At 48.5% G+C, this 21388-nt stretch overlaps 1 protein-coding gene across 5 annotated transcripts in view; it reads left to right on the plus strand.

The window, feature by feature from the left end:
• Positions 1-21388, plus strand: part of ccdc120a (coiled-coil domain containing 120a) — a 190793-nt gene that overhangs the window by 139597 nt on the left and 29808 nt on the right. For 4 of the 5 annotated variants that reach the window (XM_055891073.1, XM_055891077.1, XM_055891075.1 and 1 more), the window contains exons 2-5: positions 9412-9502; positions 9626-9750; positions 19655-19771; positions 20000-20120. In XM_055891073.1, the coding sequence (XP_055747048.1) occupies positions 9469-9502; positions 9626-9750; positions 19655-19771; positions 20000-20120 (397 nt within the window). In that variant the 5' untranslated portion in view covers positions 9412-9468. The remainder of the gene's footprint in view (positions 1-9411; positions 9503-9625; positions 9751-19654; positions 19772-19999; positions 20121-21388) is intronic. The other variant, XM_055891078.1, reaches the window with a different exon arrangement.

Here is a 21388-nt window from a genome sequence, read left to right on the forward strand (position 1 = left end):
ACTACCCATAGAGCTCTGGTGTAAAGTAGTGCACTACCCCCATAGGGCTCTGGTCTAAAGTAGTACACTACCCATAGAGCTCTGGTGTAAAGTAGTGCACTACCCATAGGGCTCTGGTCTAAAGTAGTACACTACCCATAGGGCTCTGGTCTAAAGTAGTACACTACCCATAGAGCTCTGGTGTAAAGTAGTGCACTACCCATAGGGCTCTGGTCTAAAGTAGTACACTACCCATAGGGCTCTGGTCTAACGTAGTGCACTACCCATAGGGCTCTGGTCTAACGTAGTGCACTACCCATAGGGCTCTGGTCTAAAGTAGTACACTACCCATAGGGCTCTGGTCTAAAGTAGTACACTACCCATAGGGCTCTGGTCTAACGTAGTGCACTACCCATAGGGCTCTGGTCTAAAGTAGTGCACTACCCACTGGGCTCTGGTCTAAAGTAGTACACTACCCATAGGGCTCTGGTCTAACGTAGTGCACTACCCATAGGGCTCTGGTCTAAAGTAGTACACTACCCATAGGGCTCTGGTCTAAAGTAGTACACTACCCATAGGGCTCTGGTCTAAAGTAGTACACTACCCATAGGGCTCTGGTCTAAAGTAGTACACTACCCATAGGGCTCTGGTCTAAAGTAGTGCACTAGCCCCATAGGGCTCTGGTCTAAAGTAGTGCACTAGCCCCATAGGGCTCTGGTCTAAAGTAGTACACTACCCATAGGGCTCTGGTCTAAAGTAGTGCACTACCCCCATAGGGCTCTGGTCTAAAGTAGTGCACTACCCATAGGGCTCTGGTCTAAAGTAGTACACTACCCATAGAGCTCTGGTCTAAAGTAGTACACTACCCATAGGGCTCTGGTCTAAAGTAGTGCACTACCCATAGGGCTCTGGTCTAAAGTAGTACACTACCCATAGGGCTCTGGTCTAAAGTAGTACACTACCTATAGGGCTCTGGTCTAAAGTAGTGCACTACCCATAGGGCCTCTGGTCTAAAGTAGTGCACTACCCATAGGGCTCTGGTCTAAAGTAGTACACTACCCATAGAGCTCTGGTCTAAAGTAGTACACTACCCATAGGGCTCTGGTCTAAAGTAGTGCACTACCCATAGGGCTCTGGTCTAAAGTAGTACACTACCCATAGGGCTCTGGTCTAAAGTAGTACACTACCTATAGGGCTCTGGTCTAAAGTAGTGCACTACCCATAGGGCTCTGGTCTAAAGTAGTACACTACCCATAGGGCTCTGGTCTAAAGTAGTACACTACCCACACCATTTCTGTATGGACCCCACCCTGTGCACGGGGGCATTGTCATGCTGAAACAGGAAAGGGCCTTCCCCAAACTGTTGGCACAAAGTTGGAAGCACAGAATCATCTAGAATGTCATTGTATGCTGTAGCGTTAAGATTTCCCTTCACTGGAACTAAGGTACCCGAACCATGAAAAACAGCCCCAGACCATTATTCCTCCTCCACCAAACTTTACAGTTGGCACAATGCATTGGGGCAGGTAGCGTTCTCCTGGCATCCGCCAAACACAGATTCGTCCGTCGAACGGTGGTGAATTGTGATTCATCACTCCAGAGAACACGTTTCAACCGCTCCAGAGTCCAATGGCGGCGAGCTTTATACCACTCCAGCCGACGCTTGGCATTGCACATGGTGATCTTAAGCTTGTGTGCTACTGCTCGGCTATGGAAACCCATTTCATGACTCTCCTGACTAACAGTTCTTGTGCTGACGTTGCTTCCAGAGGCAGTTTGGAACGCGGTAGTGATTGTTGCAATCGACACTCGCTACGCGCTTCAGCAATCGGCCGTCACGTTCTGTGAGCTTGTGTGGCCTACCACTTCTCAGTTGAGCCGTTGTTGCTCCTAGACATTTCCACTTCACAATAACAGCACATACAGTTGATCGAGGCAGCTCTTGCAGGGCAGAAATTTGATGAACTAACTTGTTGGAAAGGTGGCATCCTATGACGGTCACATGTTGAAAGTCACCGAGCTCTTCAGTGAGGCCATTCTAGTACCAATGTTCGTCTATGGAGATTGCATGGTTGTGTGCGTTAATGTGTGTGTGTGTGTGTGTGTGTGTGTGTGTGTGTGTGTGTGTGTGTGTGTGTGTGTGTGTGTGTGTGTGTGTGTGTGTGTGTGTTTGTGAGCGTGTGTTTGTGAGCGTGTGTGTGTGTGTGTGTGTGTGTGTGTGTGTGTGTGTGTGTGTGTGTGTGTGTGTGTGTGTGTGTATTATTTCTGTTCTTCAGTGTTATGTCTCTCCTGCTCTCTGTTCTGTTTCCCTCTTTGACTTCCTACTTGATGACGTGTTTTCTGTTCCTGTTTCCTGTTCACTTCCTGTTCCCAGGCATCCCAGGGTCATCCTTGTAGTAGGGCCGGCCACAAAAAAATAACCTAGCCCCTTATTCCCTAGCCCCTTATTCCTTAGCCCCCTACTCCCTAGCCCCATACTCCCTAACCCCTTACTCCCTAATCCCCTACGCCCTAGCCCCAAACTCCCTAGCCCCTTACTCCGTAGCCCCTTACTCCCTAACCCCCTACTCCCTAGCCCCTTACTCCCTAACCCCCTACTCCCTAGCCCATTACTCCCTACCCCCCTATTCCCTAACCCCTTACCCCCTAACCCCTTACTCCCTAGCCCCTTACTCCCTAGCCCCCTACTCCCTAGCCCCTTACTCCCTAGCCCCCTACTCCCTAGCCCCTTACTCCCTAGCCCCCTACTCCCTAGCCCCCTACTCCCTAGCCCCCTACTCCCTAGCCCCTTACTCCCTAGCCCCCTACTCCCTAGCCCCTTACTCCCTAGCCCCCTACTCCCTAACATGTTTCGTACCCCCGTCGGGTCTGTATCAGTACTGTTTCTCCGTGGGTCAGACAGACAGACGGACGGACGGGCTGGCGGGCGGGCGGGCAGGCATTCCCCTGCCGTTGTTTCTTCAGAAAGTTGGTTTATATTTGGTCGATTTCACATTTACTGTTTGGTTAAAACATGATTGATTGTACGTAACCAGGTCAAATAAATTCACTGGCACCCCTGTGATCAATTCAAATGTTTGTCGCACCGCCAAGTTAAAACTGTTTTGGCCGCAGTATTGAACCCTGGGCCCCTACTCGCTAGCCCCTTACCGCCTACTGCCAACACCCTCGGCAATTGAAAGGGTTGGATAGGTATAGGCTAGGTGAAATTGCTTCCATCTATCCAAATCCTTTCACAGGATTAGGGGCTAGGGATAGGGGAGAGGTGCCTAGGGGCTAGGGATAGGGGAGAGGTGCCTAGGGGCTAGGGATAGGGGAGAGGTGCCTAGGGGCTAAGGGCTGTGTCTGGACAGGCTCGTGTTTCCTTGGCTGGTTGGAAAGTGCAGAGTGTTACACTGAAGATGACAAGTCTTGTATCAGTCCTATATCATAACACAAAACATCTCATCTCTGTCTCAGTCTAGCTGTTTTTTTTTAAATATGGTGGTTCGTTTTTCTGTCTCACTGACAGTCTTGAAACTAGTCTTTAATCTGCTATCATCCTGATTCAGTGCAGTTCTTTAACCTTTTATTTAGACAGGTTTTGTTCGACTATGCTTTTACTCTCCGACATGCAGTTGCCTGGTTTCTCATAAGGCTTTGTTGTTGTTGTACAGAGCAGAGACTTTGAAGACTGTTGAGTGGCGCCCCCGTCAGGCCTGTATCAGTACTGTTGACTGGCGCCCCCGTCAGGTCTGTATCAGTACTGTTGAGTGACGCCCCCGTCAGGTCTGTATCAGTACTGTTGAGTGGCGCCCCCGTCAGGCCTGTATCAGTACTGTTGAGTGACGCCCCCGTCAGGTCTGTATCAGTACTGTTGAGTGGCGCCCCCGTCAGGCCTGTATCAGTACTGTTGAGTGGCGCCCCCGTCAGGCCTGTATCAGTACTGTTGACTGGCGCCCCCGTCAGGCCTGTATCAGTACTGTTGAGTGGCTCCCCCGTCAGGTCTGTATCAGTACTGTTGACTGGCGCCCCCGTCAGGTCTGTATCAGTACTGTTGAGTGGAGCCCCCGTCAGGCCTGTATCAGTACTGTTGAGTGGAGCCCCCGTCAGGCCTGTATCAGTACTGTTGAGTGGCGCCCCCGTCAGGTCTGTATCAGTACTGTTGAGTGGCGCCCCCGTCAGGTCTGTATCAGTACTGTTGAGTGGCGCCCCCGTCAGGTCTGTATCAGTACTGTTGAGTGGAGCCCCCGTCAGGCCTGTATCAGTACTGTTGAGTGGAGCCCCCGTCAGGTCTGTATCAGTACTGTTGAGTGGCGCCCCCGTCAGGTCTGTATCAGTACTGTTGAGTGGAGCCCCCGTCAGGTCTGTATCAGTACTGTTGAGTGGAGCCCCCGTCAGGTCTGTATCAGTACTGTTGAGTGGAGCCCCCGTCAGGCCTGTATCAGTACTGTTGAGTGGCTCCCCCGTCAGGCCTGTATCAGTACTGTTGAGTGGTGCCCCCGTCAGGTCTGTATCAGTACTGTTGAGTGGCGCCCCCGTCAGGTCTGTATCAGTACTGTTGAGTGGTGCCCCCGTCAGGTCTGTATCAGTACTGTTGAGTGGCGCCCCCGTCAGGTCTGTATCAGTACTGTTGAGTGGAGCCCCCGTCAGGTCTGTATCAGTACTGTTGAGTGGTGCCCCCGTCAGGTCTGTATCAGTACTGTTGACTGGCGCCCCCGTCAGGCCTGTATCAGTACTGTTGAGTGGAGCCCCCGTCAGGTCTGTATCAGTACTGTTGAGTGGTGCCCCCGTCAGGTCTGTATCAGTACTGTTGAGTGGCGCCCCCGTCAGGCCTGTATCAGTACTGTTGAGTGGCTCCCCCGTCAGGTCTGTATCAGTACTGTTGAGTGGCGCCCCCGTCAGGTCTGTATCAGTACTGTTGAGTGGTGCCCCCGTCAGGCCTGTATCAGTACTGTTGAGTGGTGCCCCCGTCAGGTCTGTATCAGTACTGTTGAGTGGTGCCCCCGTCAGGTCTGTATCAGTACTGTTGAGTGGCTCCCCCGTCAGGTCTGTATCAGTACTGTTGAGTGGCGCCCCCGTCAGGTCTGTATCAGTACTGTTGAGTGGTGCCCCCGTCAGGTCTGTATCAGTACTGTTGAGTGGCGCCCCCGTCAGGCCTGTATCAGTACTGTTGAGTGGCGCCCCCGTCAGGTCTGTATCAGTACTGTTGAGTGGAGCCCCCGTCAGGCCTGTATCAGTACTGTTGAGTGGAGCCCCCGTCAGGCCTGTATCAATACTGTTGAGTGGCGCCCCCGTCAGGTCTGTATCAGTACTGTTGAGTGGCGCCCCCGTCAGGTCTGTATCAGTACTGTTGAGTGGCGTCCCCGTCAGGCCTGTATCAGTACTGTTGAGTGGTGCCCCCGTCAGGTCTGTATCAGTACTGTTGAGTGGCGCCCCCGTCAGGCCTGTATCAGTACTGTTGAGTGGCGCCCCCGTCAGGTCTGTATCAGTACTGTTGAGTGGCGCCCCCGTCAGGTCTGTATCAGTACTGTTGAGTGGCGCCCCCGTCAGGTCTGTATCAGTACTGTTGAGTGGTGCCCCCGTCAGGCCTGTATCAGTACTGTTGAGTGGAGCCCCCGTCAGGCCTGTATCAGTACTGTTGAGTGGCGCCCCCGTCAGGCCTGTATCAGTACTGTTGAGTGGCGCCCCCGTCAGGCCTGTATCAGTACTGTTGAGTGGCGCCCCCGTCAGGTCTGTATCAGTACTGTTGAGTGGCTCCCCCGTCAGGTCTGTATCAGTACTGTTGAGTGGCTCCTCCGTCAGGTCTGTATCAGTACTGTTGAGTGGCTCCCCCGTCAGGTCTGTATCAGTACTGTTGACTGGCGCCCCCGTCAGGCCTGTATCAGTACTGTTGACTGGCGCCCCCGTCAGGCCTGTATCAGTACTGTTGAGTGGAGCCCCCGTTAGGTCTGTATCAGTACTGTTGAGTGGCTCCCCCGTCAGGTCTGTATCAGTACTGTTGAGTGGCTCCCCCGTCAGGTCTGTATCAGTACTGTTGAGTGGTGCCCCCGTCAGGCCTGTATCAGTACTGTTGAGTGGCGCCCCCGTCAGGCCTGTATCAGTACTGTTAGTGGAGCCCCCGTCAGGTCTGTATCAGTACTGTTGAGTGGCTCCCCCGTCAGGTCTGTATCAGTACTGTTGAGTGGCGCCCCCGTCAGGCCTGTATCAGTACTGTTGAGTGGCGCCCCCGTCAGGTCTGTATCAGTACTGTTGAGTGGAGCCCCCGTCAGGCCTGTATCAGTACTGTTGAGTGGAGCCCCCGTCAGGTCTGTATCAGTACTGTTAGTGGAGCCCCTGTCAGGTCTGTATCAGTACTGTTGATTGGTGCCCCCGTCAGGCCTGTATCAGTACTGTTGAGTGGCGCCCCCGTCAGGCCTGTATCAGTACTGTTGAGTGACGCCCCCGTCAGGCCTGTATCAGTACTGTTGAGTGGCTCCCCCGTCAGGTCTGTATCAGTACTGTTGAGTGGCTCCCCCGTCAGGTCTGTATCAGTACTGTTGAGTGGCGCCCCCGTCAGGCCTGTATCAGTACTGTTGAGTGGAGCCCCCGTCAGGTCTGTATCAGTACTGTTGAGTGGCTCCCCCGTCAGGTCTGTATCAGTACTGTTGACTGGCGCCCCCGTCAGGCCTGTATCAGTACTGTTGAGTGGCTCCCCCGTCAGGCCTGTATCAGTACTGTTAGTGGAGCCCCCGTCAGGTCTGTATCAGTACTGTTGACTGGCGCCCCCGTCAGGTCTGTATCAGTACTGTTGAGTGGTGCCCCCGTCAGGTCTGTATCAGTACTGTTGAGTGGCGCCCCCGTCAGGTCTGTATCAGTACTGTTGAGTGGCGCCCCCGTCAGGTCTGTATCAGTACTGTTGAGTGGCGCCCCCGTCAGGCCTGTATCAGTACTGTTAGTGGAGCCCCCGTCAGGTCTGTATCAGTACTGTTGAGTGGCTCCCCCGTCAGGTCTGTATCAGTACTGTTGAGTGGAGCCCCCGTCAGGCCTGTATCAATACTGTTGAGTGGCGCCCCCGTCAGGTCTGTATCAGTACTGTTGACTGGCGCCCCCGTCAGGCCTGTATCAGTACTGTTAGTGGAGCCCCCGTCAGGTCTGTATCAGTACTGTTGACTGGCGCCCCCGTCAGGTCTGTATCAGTACTGTTGAGTGGCGCCCCCGTCAGGTCTGTATCAGTACTGTTGACTGGAGCCCCCGTCAGGTCTGTATCAGTACTGTTGAGTGGCTCCCCCGTCAGGTCTGTATCAGTACTGTTGAGTGGCGCCCCCGTCAGGTCTGTATCAGTACTGTTGAGTGGCGCCCCCGTCAGGTCTGTATCAGTACTGTTGAGTGGAGCCCCCGTCAGGCCTGTATCAATACTGTTGAGTGGCGCCCCCGTCAGGTCTGTATCAGTACTGTTGAGTGGCTCCCCCGTCAGGTCTGTATCAGTACTGTTGAGTGGCGCCCCCGTCAGGTCTGTATCAGTACTGTTGAGTGGCTCCCCCGTCAGGTCTGTATCAGTACTGTTGAGTGGCGTCCCCGTCAGGCCTGTATCAATACTGTTGAGTGGCTCCCCCGTCAGGTCTGTATCAGTACTGTTGAGTGGCTCCCCCGTCAGGTCTGTATCAGTACTGTTGAGTGGCGCCCCCGTCAGGCCTGTATCAGTACTGTTAGTGGAGCCCCCGTCAGGTCTGTATCAGTACTGTTGAGTGGCGCCCCCGTCAGGCCTGTATCAGTACTGTTGAGTGGAGCCCCCGTCAGGTCTGTATCAGTACTGTTGAGTGGCGCCCCCGTCAGGTCTGTATCAGTACTGTTGAGTGGCGCCCCCGTCAGGTCTGTATCAGTACTGTTGAGTGGCGCCCCCGTCAGGTCTGTATCAGTACTGTTGAGTGGCGCCCCCGTCAGGTCTGTATCAGTACTGTTGAGTGGCGCCCCCGTCAGGTCTGTATCAGTACTGTTGAGTGGCTCCCCCGTCAATTCTGTATCAGTACTGTTGAGTGGCTCCCCCGTCAGGTCTGTATCAGTATTGTTGCGTGGCGCCCCCGTCAGTCTGTATCAGTACTGTTGGGTGGCTCCCCCGTCAGGTCTGTATCAGTACTGTTGAGTGGCGCCCCCGTCAGGCCTGTATCAGTACTGTTGAGTGGAGCCCCCGTCAGGTCTGTATCAGTACTGTTGAGTGGCTCCCCCGTCAGGTCTGTATCAGTACTGTTGAGTGGCTCCCCCGTCAGGTCTGTATCAGTACTGTTGAGTGGCGCCCCCGTCAGGTCTGTATCAGTACTGTTGAGTGGAGCCCCCGTCAGGTCTGTATCAGTACTGTTGAGTGGCTCCCCCGTCAGGTCTGTATCAGTACTGTTGAGTGGCTCCCCCGTCAGGTCTGTATCAGTACTGTTGAGTGGCTCCCCCGTCAGGTCTGTATCAGTACTGTTGAGTGGCGCCCCCGTCAGGCCTGTATCAGTACTGTTGAGTGGAGCCCCCGTCAGGTCTGTATCAGTACTGTTGAGTGGCTCCCCCGTCAGGTCTGTATCAGTACTGTTGAGTGGCTCCCCCGTCAGGTCTGTATCAGTACTGTTGAGTGGCGCCCCCGTCAGGTCTGTATCAGTACTGTTGAGTGGCTCCCCCGTCAATTCTGTATCAGTACTGTTGAGTGGCTCCCCCGTCAGGTCTGTATCAGTATTGTTGAGTGGCGCCCCCGTCAGTCTGTATCAGTACTGTTGGGTGGCTCCCCCGTCAGGTCTGTATCAGTACTGTTGAGTGGCGCCCCCGTCAGGCCTGTATCAGTACTGTTGAGTGGAGCCCCCGTCAGGTCTGTATCAGTACTGTTGAGTGGCTCCCCCGTCAGGCCTGTATCAGTACTGTTGAGTGGCGCCCCCGTCAGGCCTGTATCAGTACTGCAGCGTTGTGCTGAATACAGCCCAGCCAGAAACATGTGTAGTGTCCCTCTTACCTGCCAATCCACGACACACAAGTTTACACAACTGTTTTCTAGGTAGAAACCAGACACTGATTTAGAAAAACAAGGACCAACACCAGTAGACACTGGAGTGGTCCGTCCCTCTGGTCCGTCACCCTGGTCCGTCCCACTGGTCCGTCCCTCTGGTCCGTTCCCCTGGTCCGCCCCCCTGGTCCGCCCCCCTTGGTCCGTTCCCCTGGTCCGTTCCCCTGGTCCGCCCCCCTGGTCCGCCCCCCTGGTCCGTCCCCCTGGTCTGTGTATGTGTGTGTGAGATCTGTTGGGATGCACTGAGAGCAGAGGTGTCACAGGGAACACACCTGACATGTCTGATTCCTCCTCCTCTGTGTGTGTGTGTGTGTGTGTGTGTGTGTGTGTGTGTGTGTGTGTGTGTGTGTGTGTGTGTGTGTGTGTGTGTGTGTGTGTGTGTGTGTGTGTGTGTGTGTGTGTGTGTGTGTGTGTGTGTGTGTGTGTGTGTGCGTGCGCAGGCGAGTGATCTGTTGGAATGCACTGAGAGCAACGAGGTCACTTGGGACACACCTGACATGGAGGTCAAGGGTCATCTCATCTCAGTACCTGGTGAGGAAAACAAAACATTTACTTTATATACCTAATTTAGCCGTTTTAGTTTTAGCGAAAGAATGTATAGCCATGTTTGATCAGCACTTAGCATGTCATCTCCTTCTTCTGTGTGTTGTGTAGACCTGCTGGGTGGCAGTCCGGAGGCAGGTGAAAGGATGACAGAACTGCAGGAGAGAAGACGCAGTCTAGAGACTCTACTGAATAGCAGACTGGCTGAGCTACGGAGAGTCTGTCTTCAGGAGGCGGTCAGTACACGTACTCACAGCCAAATACTGATGACTAGTATGTCACGTTTCCTTCTGGTACACGTACTCACAGCCAAATACTGATGACTAGTATGTCACGTTTCCTTCTGGTACACGTACTCACAGCCAAATACTGATGACTAGTATGTCACGTTTCCTTCTGGTACACGTACTCACAGCCAAATACTGATGACTAGTATGTCACGTTTTCTTCTGGTACACGTACTCACAGCCAAATACTGATGACTAGTATGTCACGTTTCCTTCTGGTACACGTACTCACAGCCAAATACTGATGACTAGTATGTCACGTTTCCTTCTGGTACACGTACTCACAGCCAAATACTGATGACTAGTATGTCACGTTTCCTTCTGGTACACGTACTCACAGCCAAATACTGATGACTAGTATGTCACGTTTCCTTCTGGTACACGTACTCACAGCCAAATACTGATGACTAGTATGTCACGTTTCCTTCTGGTACACGTACTCACAGCCAAATACTGATGACTAGTATGTCACGTTTCCTTCTGGTACACGTACTCACAGCCAAATACTGATGACTAGTATGTCACGTTTCCTTCTGGTACACACACTCACAGCCAAATACTGATGACTAGTATGTCACGTTTCCTTCTGGTACACGTACTCACAGCCAAATACTGATGACTAGTATGTCACGTTTCCTTCTGGTACACGTACTCACAGCCAAATACTGATGACTAGTATGTCACGTTTCCTTCTGGTACACGTACTCACAGCCAAATACTGATGACTAGTATGTCACGTTTCCTTCTGGTACACGTACTCACAGCCAAATACTGATGACTAGTATGTCACGTTTCCTTCTGGTACATGTACTCACAGCCAAATACTGATGACTAGTATGTCACGTTTCCTTCTGGTACACGTACTCACAGCCAAATACTGATGACTAGTATGTCACGTTTCCTTCTGGTACACGTACTCACAGCCAAATACTGATGACTAGTATGTCACGTTTCCTTCTGGTACACGTACTCATAGCCAAATACTGATGACTAGTATGTCACGTTTCCTTCTGGTACACGTACTCACAGCCAAATACTGATGACTAGTATGTCACGTTTCCTTCTGGTACACGTACTCACAGCCAAATACTGATGACTAGTATGTCACGTTTCCTTCTGGTACACGTACTCACAGCCAAATACTGATGACTAGTATGTCACGTTTCCTTCTGGTACACGTACTCACAGCCAAATACTGATGACTAGTATGTCACGTTTCCTTCTGGTACACGTACTCACAGCCAAATACTGATGACTAGTATGTCACGTTTCCTTCTGGTACACGTACTCACAGCCAAATACTGATGACTAGTATGTCACGTTTCCTTCTGGTACACGTACTCACAGCCAAATACTGATGACTAGTATGTCACGTTTCCTTCTGGTACACGTACTCACAGCCAAATACTGATGACTAGTATGTCACGTTTCCTTCTGGTACACGTACTCACAGCCAAATACTGATGACTAGTATGTCACGTTTCCTTCTGGTACACGTACTCACAGCCAAATACTGATGACTAGTATGTCACGTTTCCTTCTGGTACACGTACTCACAGCCAAATACTGATGACTAGTATGTCACGTTTCCTTCTGGTACACGTACTCACAGCCAAATACTGATGACTAGTATGTCACGTTTCCTTCTGGTACACGTACTCACAGCCAAATACTGATGACTAGTATGTCACGTTTCCTTCTGGTACACGTACTCACAGCCAAATACTGATGACTAGTATGTCACGTTTCCTTCTGGTACACGTACTCACAGCCAAATACTGATGACTAGTATGTCACGTTTCCTTCTGGTACACGTACTCACAGCCAAATACTGATGACTAGTATGTCACGTTTCCTTCTGGTACACGTACTCACAGCCAAATACTGATGACTAGTATGTCACGTTTCCTTCTGGTACACGTACTCACAGCCAAATACTGATGACTAGTATGTCACGTTTCCTTCTGGTACACGTACTCACAGCCAAATACTGATGACTAGTATGTCACGTTTCCTTCTGGTACACGTACTCACAGCCAAATACTGATGACTAGTATGTCACGTTTCCTTCTGGTACACGTACTCACAGCCAAATACTGATGACTAGTATGTCACGTTTCCTTCTGGTACACGTACTCACAGCCAAATACTGATGACTAGTATGTCACGTTTCCTTCTGGTACACGTACTCACAGCCAAATACTGATGACTAGTATGTCACGTTTCCTTCTGGTACACGTACTCACAGCCAAATACTGATGACTAGTATGTCACGTTTCCTTCTGGTACACGTACTCACAGCCAAATACTGATGACTAGTATGTCACGTTTCCTTCTGGTACACGTACTCACAGCCAAATACTGATGACTAGTATGTCACGTTTCCTTCTGGTACACGTACTCACAGCCAAATACTGATGACTAGTATGTCACGTTTCCTTCTGGTACACGTACTCACAGCCAAATACTGATGACCAGTATGTCACGTTTCCTTCTGGTACACGTACTCACAGCCAAATACTGATGACCAGTATGTCACGTTTCCTTCTGGTACACGTACTCACAGCCAAATACTGATGACCAGTATGTCACGTTTCCTTCTGGTACACGTACTCACAGCCAAATACTGATGACCAGTATGTCACGTTTCCTTCTGGTACACGTACTCACAGCCAAATACTGATGACTAGTATGTCACGTTTCCTTCTGGTACACGTACTCACAGCCAAATACTGATGACTAGTATGTCACGTTTCCTTCTGGTACACGTACTCACAGCCAAATACTGATGACTAGTATGTCACGTTTCCTTCTGGTACACGTACTCACAGCCAAATACTGATGACTAGTATGTCACGTTTCCTTCTGGTACACGTACTCACAGCCAAATACTGATGACTAGTATGTCACGTTTCCTTCTGGTACACGTACTCACAGCCAAATACTGATGACTAGTATGTCACGTTTCCTTCTGGTACACGTACTCACAGCCAAATACTGATGACTAGTATGTCACGTTTCCTTCTGGTACACGTACTCACAGCCAAATACTGATGACTAGTATGTCACGTTTCCTTCTGGTACACGTACTCACAGCCAAATACTGATGACTAGTATGTCACGTTTCCTTCTGGTACACGTACTCACAGCCAAATACTGATGACTAGTATGTCACGTTTCCTTCTGGTACACGTACTCACAGCCAAATACTGATGACTAGTATGTCACGTTTCCTTCTGGTACACGTACTCACAGCCAAATACTGATGACTAGTATGTCACGTTTCCTTCTGGTACACGTACTCACAGCCAAATACTGATGACTAGTATGTCACGTTTCCTTCTGGTACACGTACTCACAGCCGAATACTGATGACTAGTATGTCACGTTTCCTTCTGGTACACGTACTCACAGCCGAATACTGATGACTAGTATGTCACGTTTCCTTCTGGTACACGTACTCACAGCCGAATACTGATGACTAGTATGTCACGTTTCCTTCTGGTACACGTACTCACAGCCAAATACTGATGACTAGTATGTCACGTTTCCTTCTGGTACACGTACTCACAGCCAAATACTGATGACTAGTATGTCACGTTTCCTTCTGGTACACGTACTCACAGCCAAATACTGATGACTAGTATGTCACGTTTCCTTCTGGTACACGTACTCACAGCCAAATACTGATGACTAGTATGTCACGTTTCCTTCTGGTACACGTACTCACAGCCAAATACTGATGACTAGTATGTCACGTTTCCTTCTGGTACACGTACTCACAGCCAAATACTGATGACTAGTATGTCACGTTTCCTTCTGGTACACGTACTCACAGCCAAATACTGATGACTAGTATGTCACGTTTCCTTCTGGTACACGTACTCACAGCCAAATACTGATGACTAGTATGTCACGTTTCCTTCTGGTACACGTACTCACAGCCAAATACTGATGACTAGTATGTCACGTTTCCTTCTGGTACACGTACTCACAGCCAAATACTGATGACTAGTATGTCACGTTTCCTTCTGGTACACGTACTCACAGCCAAATACTGATGACTAGTATGTCACGTTTCCTTCTGGTACACGTACTCACAGCCAAATACTGATGACTAGTATGTCACGTTTCCTTCTGGTACACGTACTCACAGCCAAATACTGATGACTAGTATGTCACGTTTCCTTCTGGTACACGTACTCACAGCCAAATACTGATGACTAGTATGTCACGTTTCCTTCTGGTACACGTACTCACAGCCAAATACTGATGACTAGTATGTCACGTTTCCTTCTGGTACACGTACTCACAGCCAAATACTGATGACTAGTATGTCACGTTTCCTTCTGGTACACGTACTCACAGCCAAATACTGATGACTAGTATGTCACGTTTCCTTCTGGTACACGTACTCACAGCCAAATACTGATGACTAGTATGTCACGTTTCCTTCTGGTACACGTACTCACAGCCAAATACTGATGACTAGTATGTCACGTTTCCTTCTGGTACACGTACTCACAGCCAAATACTGATGACTAGTATGTCACGTTTCCTTCTGGTACACGTACTCACAGCCAAATACTGATGACTAGTATGTCACGTTTCCTTCTGGTACACGTACTCACAGCCAAATACTGATGACTAGTATGTCACGTTTCCTTCTGGTACACGTACTCACAGCCAAATACTGATGACTAGTATGTCACGTTTCCTTCTGGTACACGTACTCACAGCCAAATACTGATGACTAGTATGTCACGTTTCCTTCTGGTACACGTACTCACAGCCAAATACTGATGACTAGTATGTCACGTTTCCTTCTGGTACACGTACTCACAGCCAAATACTGATGACTAGTATGTCACGTTTCCTTCTGGTACACGTACTCACAGCCAAATACTGATGACCAGTATGTCACGTTTCCTTCTGGTACACGTACTCACAGCCAAATACTGATGACCAGTATGTCACGTTTCCTTCTGGTACACGTACTCACAGCCAAATACTGATGACCAGTATGTCACGTTTCCTTCTGGTACACGTACTCACAGCCAAATACTGATGACCAGTATGTCACGTTTCCTTCTGGTACACGTACTCACAGCCAAATACTGATGACTAGTATGTCACGTTTCCTTCTGGTACACGTACTCACAGCCAAATACTGATGACTAGTATGTCACGTTTCCTTCTGGTACACGTACTCACAGCCAAATACTGATGACTAGTATGTCACGTTTCCTTCTGGTACACGTACTCACAGCCAAATACTGATGACTAGTATGTCACGTTTCCTTCTGGTACACGTACTCACAGCCAAATACTGATGACTAGTATGTCACGTTTCCTTCTGGTACACGTACTCACAGCCAAATACTGATGACTAGTATGTCACGTTTCCTTCTGGTACACGTACTCACAGCCAAATACTGATGACTAGTATGTCACGTTTCCTTCTGGTACACGTACTCACAGCCAAATACTGATGACTAGTATGTCACGTTTCCTTCTGGTACACGTACTCACAGCCAAATACTGATGACTAGTATGTCACGTTTCCTTCTGGTACACGTACTCACAGCCAAATACTGATGACTAGTATGTCACGTTTCCTTCTGGTACACGTACTCACAGCCAAATACTGATGACTAGTATGTCACGTTTCCTTCTGGTACACGTACTCACAGCCAAATACTGATGACTAGTATGTCACGTTTCCTTCTGGTACACGTACTCACAGCCGAATACTGATGACTAGTATGTCACGTTTCCTTCTGGTACACGTACTCACAGCCGAATACTGATGACTAGTATGTCACGTTTCCTTCTGGTACACGTACTCACAGCCGAATACTGATGACTAGTATGTCACGTTTCCTTCTGGTACACGTACTCACAGCCGAATACTGATGACTAGTATGTCACGTTTCCTTCTGGTACACGTACTCACAGCCGAATACTGATGACTAGTATGTCACGTTTCCTTCTGGTACACGTACTCACAGCCGAATACTGATGACTAGTATGTCACGTTTCCTTCTGGTACACGTACTCACAGCCGAATACTGATGACTAGTATGTCACGTTTCCTTCTGGTACACGTACTCACAGCCGAATACTGATGACTAGTATGTAACGTTTCCTTCTGGTACACGTACTCACAGCCGAATACTGATGACCAGTATGTCACGTTTCCTTCTGGTACACGTACTCACAGCCAAATACTGATGACTAGTATGTCACGTTTCCTTCTGGTACACGTACTCACAGCCAAATACTGATGACCAGTATGTCACGTTTCCTTCTGGTACACGTACTCACAGCCAAATACTGATGACTAGTATGTCACGTTTCCTTCTGGTACACGTACTCACAGCCAAATACTGATGACCAGTATGTCACGTTTCCTTCTGGTACACGTACTCACAGCCAAATACTGATGACCAGTATGTCACGTTTCCTTCTGGTACACGTACTCACAGCCAAATACTGATGACTAGTATGTCACGTTTCCTTCTGGTACACGTACTCACAGCCAAATACTGATGACCAGTATGTCACGTTTCCTTCTGGTACACGTACTCACAGCCAAATACTGATGACCAGTATGTCACGTTTCCTTCTGGTACACGTACTCACAGCCAAATACTGATGACTAGTATGTCACGTTTCCTTCTGGTACACGTACTCACAGCCAAATACTGATGACCAGTATGTCACGTTTCCTTCTGGTACACGTACTCACAGCCAAATACTGATGACCAGTATGTCACGTTTCCTTCTGGTACACGTACTCACAGCCAAATACTGATGACTAGTATGTCACGTTTCCTTCTGGTACACGTACTCACAGCCAAATACTGATGACTAGTATGTCACGTTTCCTTCTGGTACACGTACTCACAGCCAAATACTGATGACTAGTATGTCACGTTTCCTTCTGGTACACGTACTCACAGCCAAATACTGATGACTAGTATGTCACGTTTCCTTCTGGTACACGTACTCACAGCCAAATACTGATGACTAGTATGTCACGTTTCCTTCTGGTACACGTACTCACAGCCAAATACTGATGACTAGTATGTCACGTTTCCTTCTGGTACACGTACTCACAGCCAAATACTGATGACTAGTATGTCACGTTTCCTTCTGGTACACGTACTCACAGCCAAATACTGATGACTAGTATGTCACGTTTCCTTCTGGTACACGTACTCACAGCCAAATACTGATGACTAGTATGTCACGTTTCCTTCTGGTACACGTACTCACAGCCAAATACTGATGACTAGTATGTCACGTTTCCTTCTGGTACACGTACTCACAGCCAAATACTGATGACCAGTATGTCACGTTTCCTTCTGGTACACGTACTCACAGCCAAATACTGATGACCAGTATGTCACGTTTCCTTCTGGTACACGTACTCACAGCCAAATACTGATGACCAGTATGTCACGTTTCCTTCTGGTACACGTACTCACAGCCAAATACTGATGACCAGTATGTCACGTTTCCTTCTGGTACACGTACTCACAGCCAAATACTGATGACTAGTATGTCACGTTTCCTTCTGGTACACGTACTCACAGCCAAATACTGATGACTAGTATGTCACGTTTCCTTCTGGTACACGTACTCACAGCCAAATACTGATGACTAGTATGTCACGTTTCCTTCTGGTACACGTACTCACAGCCAAATACTGATGACTAGTATGTCACGTTTCCTTCTGGTACACGTACTCACAGCCAAATACTGATGACTAGTATGTCACGTTTCCTTCTGGTACACGTACTCACAGCCAAATACTGATGACTAGTATGTCACGTTTCCTTCTGGTACACGTACTCACAGCCAAATACTGATGACTAGTATGTCACGTTTCCTTCTGGTACACGTACTCACAGCCAAATACTGATGACTAGTATGTCACGTTTCCTTCTGGTACACGTACTCACAGCCAAATACTGATGACTAGTATGTCACGTTTCCTTCTGGTACACGTACTCACAGCCAAATACTGATGACTAGTATGTCACGTTTCCTTCTGGTACACGTACTCACAGCCAAATACTGATGACTAGTATGTCACGTTTCCTTCTGGTACACGTACTCACAGCCAAATACTGATGACTAGTATGTCACGTTTCCTTCTGGTACACGTACTCACAGCCAAATACTGATGACTAGTATGTCACGTTTCCTTCTGGTACACGTACTCACAGCCAAATACTGATGACTAGTATGTCACGTTTCCTTCTGGTACACGTACTCACAGCCAAATACTGATGACTAGTATGTCACGTTTCCTTCTGGTACACGTACTCACAGCCAAATACTGATGACTAGTATGTCACGTTTCCTTCTGGTACACGTACTCACAGCCAAATACTGATGACTAGTATGTCACGTTTCCTTCTGGTACACGTACTCACAGCCAAATACTGATGACTAGTATGTCACGTTTCCTTCTGGTACACGTACTCACAGCCAAATACTGATGACTAGTATGTCACGTTTCCTTCTGGTACACGTACTCACAGCCAAATACTGATGACTAGTATGTCACGTTTTCTTCTGGTACACGTACTCACAGCCAAATACTGATGACTAGTATGTCACGTTTCCTTCTGGTACACGTACTCACAGCCAAATACTGATGACTAGTATGTCACGTTTCCTTCTGGTACACGTACGCACAGCCAAATACTGATGACTAGTATGTCACGTTTCCTTCTGGTACACGTAGTCACAGCCAAATACTGATGACTAGTATGTCACGTTTCCTTCTGGTACACGTACTCACAGCCAAATACTGATGACGAGAATGTCACGTTTCCTTCTGGTACACGTACTCACAGCCAAATACTGATGACTAGTATGTAACGTTTCCTTCTGGTAATGTTCTGTGTCTGTTTGTCCTGCCCAGTGATTTCTCCTGTTAATGTGGTGTATTCGTCTATAACAGGAGAGCTTCCCGGTGATTTCTGTTAATGTGGTATATTCGTCTATAACAGGAGAGCTTCCCGGTGATTTCTGTTAATGTGGTGTATTCGTCTATAACAGGAGAGCTTCCGGGTGATTTCTCCTGTTAATGTGGTGTATTCGTCTATAACAGGAGAGCTTCCCGGTGATTTCTCCTGTTAATGTGGTGTATTCGTCTATAACAGGAGAGCTTCCCGGTGATTTCTCCTGTTAATGTGGTGTGTTCGTCTATAACAGGAGAGCTTCCCGGTGATTTCTGTTAATGTGGTATATTTGTCTATAACAGGAGAGCTTCCCGGTGATTTCTCCTGTTAATGTGGTGTGTTCGTCTATAACAGGAGAGCTTCCCAGTGATTTCTGTTAATGTGGTATATTCGTCTATAACAGGAGAGCTTCCCGGTGATTTCTGTTAATGTGGTGTATTCGTCTATAACAGGAGAGCTTCCCGGTGATTTCTCCTGTTAATGTGGTGTATTCGTCTATAACAGGAGAGCTTCCCGGTGATTTCTGTTAATGTGGTATATTTGTCTATAACAGGAGAGCTTCCCGGTGATTTCTCCTGTTAATGTGGTATATTCGTCTATAACAGGAGAGCTTCCTGGTGATTTCTCCTGTTAATGTGGTATATTTGTCTATAACAGGAGTTGACAGGAGAGCTTCCTGGTGATTTCTGTTAATGTGGTGTATTCGTCTATAACAGGAGAGCTTCCTGGTGATTTCTCCTGTTAATGTGGTATATTTGTCTATAACAGGAGAGCTTCCTGGTGATTTCTCCTGTTAATGTGGTGTATTCGTCTATAACAGGAGAGCTTCCTGGTGATTTCTCCTGTTAATGTGGTGTATTCGTCTATAACAGGAGTTGACAGGAGAGCTTCCTGGTGATTTCCCCCTGGAGGCTGGTGAGAGACGCCCCAACGTACGCCGACGGGTCGGATCCTACCGCCACGGACCCAAGACTATTATAAAGACAGAGGTAAAAGAGGATTTGAATATTATCACACAGACTGATACATTCTACTCAGAAAGCAGAACCCCCCCCCCCCCTCCTCCTAATTTTAACCTGTTATCCCTGACAAATGATAGTTTTTCAGATGTATTGTAGGGTGAGAGACCGTAGAGAGACAGCACAATTCTCTACGAGAATGATATAGAACACTGAACGTGACGATATCTGTAAATAAACCCGTGTTTTGATGTGTAGGAGGAAGTATGTCAGAGGAAGCAGAAGAAGACGCTGTTCAGCGGTGCCCTGAGACGCCGTGTAGACTCTGATCAGCACCCAACGCACAGCAAGAGGACCGTACACAGAGGATGTCACACGGGTAATAACTAACCACCTTTCAGTGGCACTACTGTGATCTAACCTTTTACTGTGACTTCACTGGTTAAAATACACACAGGTAACCTCCCCCCTTATCACTGTGACTTCACTGGTTAAAATACACACAGGTAACTCCCCCCCTCATCACGGTGACTTCACTGGTTAAAATACACACAGGTAACCTCCCCCCTTATCACTGTGACTTCACTGGTTAAAATACACACAGGTAACTCCCCCCTCATCACTGTGACTTCACTGGTTAAAATACACACAGGTAACTCCCCCCTCATCACTGTGACTTCACTGGTTAAAATACACACAGGTAACTCCCCCCCTCATCACTGTGACTTCACTGGTTAAAATACACACAGGTAACTTCCCCCCTTATCACTGTGACTTCACTGGTTAAAATACACACAGGTAACTCCCCCCCTCATCACTGTGACTTCACTGGTTAAAATACACACAGGTAACTCCCCCCCTCATCACTGTGACTTCACTGGTTAAAATACACACAGGTAACTCCCCCCCTCATCACTGTGACTTCACTGGTTAAAATACACACAGGTAACTCCCCCCTCATCACTGTGACTTCACTGGTTAAAATACACACAGGTAACTTCCCTCTTTATCACTGTGACTTCACTGGTTAAAATACACACAGGTAACTCCCCCCTCATCACTGTGACTTCACTGGTTAAAATACACACAGGTAACTTCCCTCTTTATCACTGTGACTTCACTGGTTAAAATACACACAGGTAACTTCCCCCCTCATCACTGTGACTTCGCTGGTTGAAATACACACAGGTAACTCCCCCCCTCATCACTGTGACTTCACTGGTTAAAATACACACAGGTAACTCCCCCCTTATCACTGTGACTTCACTGGTTAAAATACACACAGGTAACTCCCCCCCTCATCACTGTGACTTCACTGGTTAAAATACACACAGGTAACTCCCCTCTTTATCACTGTGACTTCACTGGTTAAAATACACACAGGTAACTTCCCCCCTCATCACTGTGACTTCACTGGTTAAAATACACACAGGTAACTCCCCCCTTATCACTGTGACTGTCACGTTCCTGACCTGTTTTCTGTTGTTTTGTATGTGTTTAGTTGGTCAGGACGTGAGCTGGGTGGGAATTCTATGTTGTGTGTCTAGTTTGTCTGTTTCTATGTCAGCCTAGTGTGGGTTCTCAATCAGAGACAGATGGTAGTCGTTGTCTCTGATTGAGACTCATATATAGGAGGCTTGTTTTGTG

Source organism: Salvelinus fontinalis, chromosome 31, assembly GCF_029448725.1.
Source record: "Salvelinus fontinalis isolate EN_2023a chromosome 31, ASM2944872v1, whole genome shotgun sequence".
NCBI lineage: Eukaryota > Metazoa > Chordata > Actinopteri > Salmoniformes > Salmonidae > Salvelinus > Salvelinus fontinalis.